Source organism: Leptonotus elevatus, chromosome 4 (assembly GCF_054856555.1).
Source record: "Leptonotus elevatus isolate MCC_2025b chromosome 4, RoL_Lele_1.0, whole genome shotgun sequence".
NCBI lineage: Eukaryota > Metazoa > Chordata > Actinopteri > Syngnathiformes > Syngnathidae > Leptonotus > Leptonotus elevatus.
In genome coordinates this window covers 8,945,620-8,955,702 of record NC_141242.1, presented here as the reverse complement: position 1 = coordinate 8,955,702, position 10,083 = coordinate 8,945,620, and the positions used below count along the sequence as shown (strand labels likewise).

At 37.8% G+C, this 10,083-nt stretch overlaps 3 protein-coding genes across 8 annotated transcripts in view; 2 read left to right on the top strand and 1 right to left on the bottom strand.

Annotated features, from left to right (window-relative positions):
• Positions 1–66: 66 nt before the first annotated feature.
• gtf3c6 (general transcription factor IIIC, polypeptide 6, alpha) lies at positions 67–2,689 on the bottom strand. Of its 2 annotated transcripts, none has more exons than XM_086073422.1 (6): positions 2,543–2,689; positions 2,259–2,339; positions 2,094–2,157; positions 1,553–1,597; positions 1,357–1,464; positions 67–1,140 (listed from the first exon to the last, which is right to left on the bottom strand). In XM_086073422.1, exons 1-6 carry the CDS (start codon positions 2,564–2,566, stop codon positions 1,046–1,048), a joined length of 417 nt encoding a protein of 138 aa, XP_085929548.1. In that variant the 5' UTR covers positions 2,567–2,689; the 3' UTR covers positions 67–1,045. The 2 variants fall into 2 exon arrangements, with proteins under 2 accessions (XP_085929548.1, XP_085929547.1); XM_086073421.1 differs by having other exon boundaries at positions 67–1,143; positions 2,543–2,683.
• Positions 2,690–3,210: 521 nt separating this feature from the next.
• LOC147175401 (B-cell receptor-associated protein 29-like) lies at positions 3,211–9,205 on the top strand. 2 transcript variants are annotated; one of them, XM_086073420.1, is made up of 8 exons: positions 3,211–3,353; positions 4,348–4,452; positions 4,967–5,067; positions 5,613–5,760; positions 7,364–7,499; positions 7,580–7,676; positions 7,927–8,027; positions 8,114–9,205. In XM_086073420.1, exons 2-8 carry the CDS (start codon positions 4,361–4,363, stop codon positions 8,147–8,149), a joined length of 711 nt encoding a protein of 236 aa, XP_085929546.1. In that variant the 5' UTR covers positions 3,211–3,353; positions 4,348–4,360; the 3' UTR covers positions 8,150–9,205. The 2 variants fall into 2 exon arrangements, with proteins under 2 accessions (XP_085929546.1, XP_085929545.1); XM_086073419.1 differs by having other exon boundaries at positions 3,266–3,353; positions 4,313–4,452.
• Positions 9,206–9,804: 599 nt separating this feature from the next.
• cnot1 (CCR4-NOT transcription complex, subunit 1) overlaps positions 9,805–10,083 on the top strand; it is a 28,180-nt gene continuing 27,901 nt past the window's right edge. For all 4 annotated transcript variants that reach the window (XM_086074089.1, XM_086074088.1, XM_086074087.1 and 1 more), the window contains exon 1: positions 9,805–9,950. The gene's annotated coding sequence lies outside the window, so the exon portion shown is untranslated. The remainder of the gene's footprint in view (positions 9,951–10,083) is intronic.

Genomic DNA, 10,083 nt, shown 5'->3' with positions numbered 1-10,083 from the left:
AACTACGTCCTCAAAGGCAACGTTTTCCTTTCATTCAAAATTGTTTCCAAGTACGTACAAGTAGGATATTTTTTTGTAGTTTTTATTATTAAAAAACTTTTACACTACGTCATTACAATTAGTACAAAACAAAAGCAAATCACAAAACTAAAGACATGCCACATTCCTGCTTATGTTTACTATTATGCTTTGTAGTTTTCATTAACATACATGACATGCCTGAATGTAAACTGAAACAATACATTGTATTAAGAGGCACAAAGAATGTACATGCAAACAGCAATATGAGCTTGCTGGCAGGGTGGACATGTTTGGCTTTAAATAAGAAGCAAATGGCTACTTCTAATAGGGCTGCTCTTTTTAAGAAGAAAATATTCTTCAGGATTAATTTGGTAATAATTAAAATCGCGATTAGGACGTTCGTTTGTTTTTTGGTGCAAAACAAGAAAATGTTTAAATGTTAAAAAAAAATATTAAGACAAATAAATTTATTTGAAACACTATCATTATGCAAGTTTATTTTGCACCAAACAACATTTATTTAATTAGTTATATTAAAATAAAATAAAAAGTGCAAATATATACATTTAAACAACTCAAAATTAGTATTATAATCTTTTATTTGTGTTTACGATTATACCAATTTTGTAATTGTGGAGTGTAATAATTGAAATTGTAATTGAATTTCGATTAATTGCACAGCCCTAACTTCTAATAATTCTGTTACATTTCCATGATGACTGAGTAATTCTGATGAAAACACCAAAGGCACATTATGTTATTTACCCGTTGCCTGGTGCAGTCACAATTCCACCACAGTAACTCAACTGTAAATTTAAGTAGGAAAACCAAACAAACAAATAAAAATGTGGCATACTGATCACACAATATTGTATTTGCTTGATCCATCTGTACTGATTTGTGGAATAAAATATGACCATCCACCCATATTCACTCAGTACTGGCTGTATTTTTTTTTTATTCTATTCTAAAGTAAAACAACAGAGCTGGTTCCTTCACTTGGATGATCACCAACTTCTTCATCTCATCCTATTGCCAGTTCTTCACCCCCCTCTTTTGTTTCGTGACTTTCTTCACCCGACTGGAAGATTGTGTCGCCCTGCTTATCGCCTTCACCACCTGCTGCAAAGGAAAAATCCCACCACAACAAAAAAAAAAAATAGTGTCTTGCAATATTCATAGTAAATAAATGATCATTTTCCGGCCAAATTGGATAATTTATTTTGACATACCTGATAATCTTTCACAACACACTAACGTGACACGGCGTAGTGATTGGGTCTCACTAGTTCAGAGTACACTTGTGATTGTGTACCACACAATGTTAGCTCTTACCTGCGTCACTTTCATTTTCTTTCTTCTCGCTGAGGAAGACTCGCTGCATCATGAGTTTCTTTGTTGTGTGACACCTGTAGTTGAGCTCAGGTACACTGGCTTCTTTTCCTGGAGACACACACAATCACAAAGCTCAGGTATTACTGTGACAAAAGCAGTAATACTTCAAAGAACACATGTAGCATGGAGACTTTACCTTTGCCTGGTTCCTCTTCAAAGAGAACGCATGTTCCCAGGGCATCTTTGGAAGGGGAAATAATCAGTCATATCGTGAGTAAATACATTATGATTTTTTCTTATTATGCTCTGAGATGTGCATTTTACAGTAGCAATTTCCTTCACAAGGGCCAGTTTTGTTTCAAAGAACATATCATGCCTGTGAATGATGGAATGTATTATTATTATTATCTCACTTGTATAATTTATTTCAGTAGTGCCCCAGGCCTCAGTGAAAGGCGAAAAAGTAACGCTTGGTTAACAAGATTACAAGTTGACTCCCATATTTCTGACAAGAACCTGGCAGTACCTGGTAAAGAAAGTGAAGATCTATTTATTTGGTCGTGTCCCCATATGGTGTTTTTATTGTACTGTATTTATTTCTGGCCCATTGATGCATCTGTTACCTGATCTATTTGCAAAGATAATAAAGGTGCAAGATTTTTTGTCTTTAAAAGTGTATGTATGTTTCGTGTATGTGTCTCCCTGAGTCATTTGATTGCAGTGAGGTTTCGTCTTACCTTCATATTCTCCTGCAAACACATACGGACCAACTTGCATCATTGGCTGCTCACTATCAATATCCTTTCAATACAAATAAGATGAGGTTTTTAAGGAACACAGTAAATGACAACGGATATTTTTATGACAACAAAACATACCACAAGAATCAAATAATAATTTACCAGTATGTTGCAGGTGTCCCAAGACTTGAACATAGCGTCATTATTTAGGATTCCAGAGAGTTCGACAACAACAAGCTGCTCCTAGACACACACAGTATGCGTATCATTATCTGATTGTTATGAGACAGTATATTCAAACAAAACAAAACAAAAAAAAGCACTATCAACAACAGCACAAATAAGCAGTCAATCCATGCACTTCTTTGAACAAAACTCATCATAGGATGCAACCGTGTCGTAACCAGTCCAAAAACATATATATATACATTAATAATAGAACATACCTCATCTTCCCATTCGTCATCCATGTTTATTGTCCTGTTACCCACGCGAAGGTCGATAATCTTCCTGCCGTCTGTATGAAAATATTAGTTCGAGTCGACATCTTCCGCAATTGCTACGGTGGCCGAGTAGGGACCAAGCGCTATTATGTAGTTGAGGCTCCTGACCGCTAAATGTCGCTGTGTTCTCTTTCACCCCCCCCCCCCCAAAAAAACCAAAAACAACAAACAAAAAACAATTACACACATTTTTTGTTACAGTACTTCTAAAAGGCCATTTTAAATACACTGAATATCGTTCTCTGCATAACATGATAATAATATAAGAATAATTTGTAATGAGGTCAGGTTTCCATTTCAAAACACTGCAATACAAAATGACACTACATGAGCTACCAGTAATTGGTCACTGGTCAATATATGCCATCTGGCAAAACACGTTAATGGTTACTACGTTAATAAGGAGGTAAGCAATATAAAAACACTCACAGAGTTTGCAAAACTAAAAGCACATGCTGCTTTGTAGCCTACTGAGTTTGGAATTTTGTAACACACACTATGAAAATGTGAACACAACTGACTCAATTTAATCTTGAAATAATAGAATATAATAATAATAGAATAAAAAGAAAATAATTACCATTTGACCAATGATCAATTGACGATACACAGGGTAACTGTTTTGTGCTCCTGAAATGATTGACATATGAGACTGTTGTGCAGCACACATGCAGCTGTTGCGTGTGTAAGTGAGTGCATGTGCGGGTGTGTGTGCATGGACTTTTCTGGACGCCCTGTGATCACACAACATTTGGTAAGTCAAACTCTCTGTAATCTATAGCTATATAGCCTGCTTTGTTTAATTGAAATAAATGTACAGTCCCACTTTCCCCTTGCTTTTGAAGAGAGTAATGACTAAACACTCATGGGCGGGTGAGAAAAAGGCTATAAATAAAAAATGGCTGGAAAATCTTTCTGCTTGCCATAACAGCTACATAATGTGGGTATGATATACACTCCCTGGACAATGTATTAGATACATGTGCATAACCCACAAAGAGCCAAAACAAGACCGTTATCAAACATTCCAACTTGATAAAAACAATAATAAGCCGTTTTGATTTATATTTGATCATATTTGTTTTGTGCTTGCAATTATTACCGCAGCACACTCTTAGATAGCCTACTCCGTGTCAACATTCAGAGCGATGTCAGTCTCTTACAACAACAAACAAAAAAACTCAGTACAGGCACGTTTTCCGTTTTCTTGTTTTACAATATTATGCAAACTATTCCAAAAGTGTCTTATAACAAAAAGAGCAAGTGCCCATAAAAACTATTTTAAAAAATGTAGATGCAGCATTTCATACACAATATACAACATACACAATAGCGTGTATATGTCAGATGGACACATCACCAAAAAACAATGCAGCTCTGCTTACCTTTGGACCTTTGACATAAAAGCATGACCATGCAGGTTGTAGGTGTTTCTGAAGGATAGTGTTTCATACAGCATAATCTCACTTGAAAATAGCACTTAATATTCACCCATCGCAATTGATTATGTCATTTGCAGAGTAAATCACACTTGATGCATGAGCAGACACTATTTGTGTACAAGCCATTAAGAATTCAACATTTCCATAATATGTCCAAACATCATTTGTATACTTTTTTTCTCAGCACGAGCCTCCCTCGCAAATATCCACTTACTTCCCTTGCAAAAGCAGATTTATTTATTTATTTATTTTTGCTTCTTGATCCTTAAAGAATCGTGCCCCTGCACTCCAACCTGTGATCTATAGGACACAGACCAGGATGACTCTTCAGTGGACGGCAGTGGCCTTCTTTCTATATGCAGAGATAGCCATCAATCTCATCCTGTGTGCTCCGTTCATATCAGCACGGAGGTAAGATTATACACTACGAGTATACTGCAATGCAAAAGCAAATATTTGTAGGGGGAAATGAATTGAAGTACAGTGATTCCCAGTCCACGTTAGTGTGCTGTGACTGTTGAGTGTTCCGCAGGTGGGCAAAAAGAAATGGTGGGCTGACTCCTCTTTAACACAAGTTTGATTGTAATAGGTTTACTCTGAAGATAGCCACATACCCAGTCACAAGAGGGTGTGTACACTTGTGCAACCACATTATCACAGTTTTTTTCTTTTTACTTCCTTTCTTAAAAAGGTGTATTTGTTCCCAATCGAGTTAGCCTGGTTCTAGGTCACACGAATGGTGGAAAATGTCTTGAAATGAGTACCTATACTAATATTTTATATCTACTTTAACCAAAAACTGTTTTCTTTTTTTAGGCTAGAACAGATTATGACATTCCAATTCATTTCATGTACAGTATGTGCCTTGTCTCTATTAAAATTGGAAATATTGTACATATACAGTCAGTATGTCTTGTTTTTGCAGATGGCGCTTGGTTTTCAGTTGGAAAATATGGAAGTGGTTATCCCCTTATTGGCGCAAGTGCTTCTTCACCATCATCATGGTTCTTATTGTTCTTTTCCTCGGTGAGCATAACGTTGCTGCAAACAGTTCCAAACTGCCGATGTATTAATATTGACCATAGTATTGATTGACACCTGCTCACCCTCCAGTCAAGTGCAAACACTATTCTTTGTTATACTCTACTTTAGCAGATTTTTCATATACTTGAGTATTTATTTTTTGGGTGACTTTTTACTAGTTGAAACTAGATATTGGTACTTTCTAATCCTTACTTTGCCAAAATAGGCTTTTTACTTTTCCAACCTACTTGAGAGGGCTAAAGTTATCTGCAGCGGAGATCTTGATTGAATGTTTGAGGTCGTGGGGACTCAAGGTTCTGGGATCATGTTGTTTTGATACTGTATCTAGGATGCCTCTTCCCCAGTACGAGTATACGCAAATTCCTAAAATCATTGTGAAAAGTCATCTAAACTGGTATAATTTATTTGATTTGTATGCTAGTGACAACAAGTCAGGTAAAGGAGTTCAATCAGCAGTAGCAGTACCTGTACAACAACTTGACTACAGAGTGTGAGTAGAATAATTTTGCCACCTCTGCCACCTTCAGATGCTGCTCGCGAGGTGCACAAGTACTCAAACCCCGAACCCATGCAAGAGGCTAAGGTGAACTCCAATCTCTTCGACCACCTTCACATGAGGCTCTTCAGAGCTCAGAGGAACCTCTACATCTCAGGCTTCTCACTCTTCCTGTGGCTGTTAGTCTTATTTCCTTCCAGATGCAAAGGTGATATAAGTTTGCTAAAGCAGCTAAAGCATGTTTCCAGCTTCTGATAGCATCCGAAGAAGGGCTACATGCAGACGAAACGTGTGCGGAAGAGGGCCCTGAGTAGTTCATTCACTGCACTGGTCACAACACAACAATCTAGCGTGAATTTTTTTTTTTATAAAGTCTGCTTTACAACGGTAATAATGACATGCGACACATTATTTGAAGTGTACTTATTTTCAACCAGTCAATCAATTATTCAATGAGATAAATTTATACAAATATAGAAAAACTGATAAATGTCTTATGACCCAATTCTAAGGGTAAAAAACTCAAAATTAAAGATAAATGAAGCCAACAGTCTGGATTTAAGTGTGGAGCGTATGTGTTTATATTTTGCTCACAGCTGGGCTATGCATTAGCTGGCAAGCAAACTGTCATACATCACCTTCAATAATCGTACAGTACTGTATACAGTGAACTCCTGTTTATCCCGGGGGATATTTTCCAGACCGGGGGATATTTTCCAGACCTAGGCTAGAGAGAAATGATGTAAGAAAAAAAAATATATATATATACTGTAGTTTTACCACACCGTAAAAGCTTTTAACAAAACTCAAACATTAAACAGAAGAGAATTAAATATTACAAATTCAAACACCAAACATATTAACTAAACCATATAAATTGATCTAAAAACGTCTTGTTTAATAATAGATGGGCTAACAGAAATTAACATACAGTGGATGTAGTAATTATGGACCTTCAAACAACTGCTGCTTTAAAACACGGAGCAGCAACACATACAAACAGATCATACAACAATAATATATTCGCATATGGAAAGAGACCAAGCCCTGCCACAAATAGTACATATTTGTGAGTCATTGACGTCCCACAAAAGGTTCATAATTACAGATGCAACAAGATGGTGACAAAGCACTACTTTTGACTGAATGAAGCTACTCAACTCACTACAACATAGTTCCTTGGCAACAAGATGCCACAAGATGGCATCAAAGGACTACTTTCGCTAAATGAAGCTGCTCACCTCAAGTTCCTTGGAACTAAGGTGCCACAAGCTTGTGCCAAAGCAATTACTTTGATATTAGACAAGGATTTGGCCCAGTCACAAAAAAACGGGTAATGGCTGAATTTTTCAGTAAATAACACAGGAGAGCTATCGTGATAGTTGCCATCCATCATACAGCTAACCTGTTTTTTTGTTACTGCACTGAAACAAGTTTAAAAAAAGAGTATTGCAAAACACATATTAGCTTCTCATTTTAGATTTTAAAAAACCCCAGAATATTTGAAGGTGAGTCGTAAATCATGAATATGCAGAGGAACGCTGTAATGCAAAATGCCATAGACGGCTAATGTAAATTACAATAATTATAAACCTTCAACCACCTGATACTTTTCCTCGTGGAGCAGCACTGCATGCAGTAGCTACCACAAAAGCCGTTGTTAAATCTGGGCTATAGATTAGCGAACAATGAACCGTCATATACTGGGGGTTCACTGTATAGATGTTTGGGGTTGAGTTCCAAACAGGCCGTCTTGCTTTATTTGTACTTTTCATGTTGCAGTGTCATGCGCCGGGTCATCATCTTGCTAAACCAGGTGGCCGTTGCTGCGGAGAATAACGTGGGTCTTCAGTCGCAGATGGAGAACGCTGCCAAAGCTGCCAACCAGCATCAAGAGGACAACCGCGTACTCAAACAAGTAAGAGGGAGTCGCAGCTTCATGACAGCACTTTATATTGGAAAGTGTGACTGTGGTAAATGTAATAATTTCCCCTATAGGTTATTTTAGATGAGGAAAAGGTCATTTCAGACAGGAATGATCAGCTGAAGATTGAAGTTGAGAGCCTGGCCAGTCAGCTGAAGACGGCAAAAGAGGGTGAGTATGATCCCCCCCCCCCTCCCTTTTGATAACGATGTGTGATGTTCATTGTCTACACAAACGAGCTCAAAGAAACTAAAACATTCTTGTTTGAATTGAAGAAGAAGAAAAAGAACCGTGGTCCGCTGTAGAACTGCTATAAGAACCAGGCTGAATTAGGAAATTATCTATCTTCTAAACTGAAATGTCACGGCGGAGGATTGAGCACCCCAAAGCAACTCATTTGAAGTCCTGCTTTTGTGTGCAGCTGTGTGCAAGTCCCACGCTGAAGTGGAAGCCATGAACAGGCAGGCCAAAGGTCTGGCCAAGGAGTACGACCGACTGCTGAGCGAGCATCATCAACTTCAGGTAAGTAAGCCTGGATGAATTCATGAAGATGATGCGTTCATTGACCATGATAGCTCTGTTTATTTGATACTTTTTTTGATCCCCAGAATCTTCAGAGTGCTCCTGACAAAAAGGTCCAATGATAAACATACGTAGAAGGATACTGTCAATTCTTCAAGGGAATATATTATAGAAAATGTACTTTTTATTGTTCGTAGTGGTAGTATCGAGTACAGATGTAACAATAAAGGCAATATCTCAATATTGCAATATTAAAAATGCCACAATATCGTCGTTGTCATGTCACGATATTAAAAGCAGCAGATCTGTTTAAAAAAAGTCAGGTTGATTTCCATTTGTTCAGTTCTAGCACCCTCGGGTGGCTAGTTTTGTAGTGCAGTTTAATTTTCACAAGGCATGTTTTGGCCCTTCTATGTTTAAAATCCACGCTAATGGTCTGAAGAAGGGGAACGTAATATGCTTGTGAACCAAGTCATGTGGAGGAACTCAATGTGCGCATGCATTAGCAAGTAAGTACCTCACTAAGTGTTATTAGAGATTATAGGTTGTTTATATGCATTGCTGCTATGTACAAAAGCACAATATTGTTTTTTGTGTGTGCACAATATTGTTTTGCGTGTGTGGTTTTTTTTTTAGTATGAGCTCATTCTTTTACAATATTGTGACCTTTTTTATATCGCCAACCTCCCAACAACATTGTGATAATTATCATATTATGATGTTTGGATATTGTTACATCCCTAGTGTCAAGTGAAGTGGGGGGAAAATTAAATATTAAGGTACCGTAAAGCCCTTGCATGTGGACAAGGAGAGCCACAGTTGCTGATGCATTTTCAGCAGTTTTTCAAATGGGACAAACAGTACACAGTAATACAAAATTCACAAATACTACAGTATGTATTACTGTATATAGATTTTGTTACAATGTAGTGTTATGTTTCTTTATCAATAACACATCATTAAAATATTGTGTGTGTGTTTTGTGCCTTTAATGGATTAATGGCATTTCATTCAAGTGGGGAATTAAATTGAGGTACCAGCTTAGTCATTTATATGTTATCTACAGTAGCCTGTGTATTCAGTAGGAGTGGGTTCCTTGCCCGCAGTCAGAATTATTTTCGTAAGCCTCAAAAACACACACTGCTTGAGAGACAATAAAGAGGAAGGAGTAGGCTATTTTCTTCAGAAGGGATTTGAACGAACAAAAATAATAATAATAAAAGACATTTTCCTCTTGCAAAAGAAAAGCTTGGACTTAGTCTGTGTTCTTTAAATCCTGTCAGATTTTCTGCTTTAACACTGACAAACACATGATTAGCTAAGCTTGGCGAAGATCCAGAGCCACTTTCAAGCAACGTCCGCAGTCCAGGTATGGTCGATTTAGCCAGTGGTGCCTTCACGCAAGGACCATTAATTTGCAGTACACTATAGAGCCATGTTCTTCCCGTACTTCCCTCCAACCTGCCGTTCTATCTATCTATCTATCTATCTATCTATCTATCTATCTATCTATCTATCTATCTATCTATCTATCTATCTATCTATCTATCTATCTATCTATCTATCTATCTATCTATCTATCTATCTATCTATCTATCTATCTATCTATCTATCTATCTATCTATCTATCTATCTATCTATCACCTTCTTCTTACCTGTCGATACATATTGAAAACAATAGGTGCCGCACTTAGCAGGTGAACGCGCGAGGAGAGCGTTTCTAGCGCATGTGTGGCGCGCGCACGTACGTTCACGTTCACGCACTCTTCTTGCGGCGAGAGCGCGCCGCGGCGGTGACAGTCGCCATTTTATTTTGAAAATCAAACTGTACTTGGAGGCGCTGCGACCCTCTTCCATTTCGCCCAAGTTAGTTTGGAGAGAACGAAGGAGGAATGAGCTACTGAATTACTCTCGTGGAGCACGGTGAGATTTGGAATATATGCCCGCTGACAAGTCCCTCTGTATTTGGCGCTCACGCTAATTTTAACGCGTACGGCAGCGATTTGAAATCAACAGGACGGCGGTTAGCTACCAGCGTCGGGGATGGACTATTTAC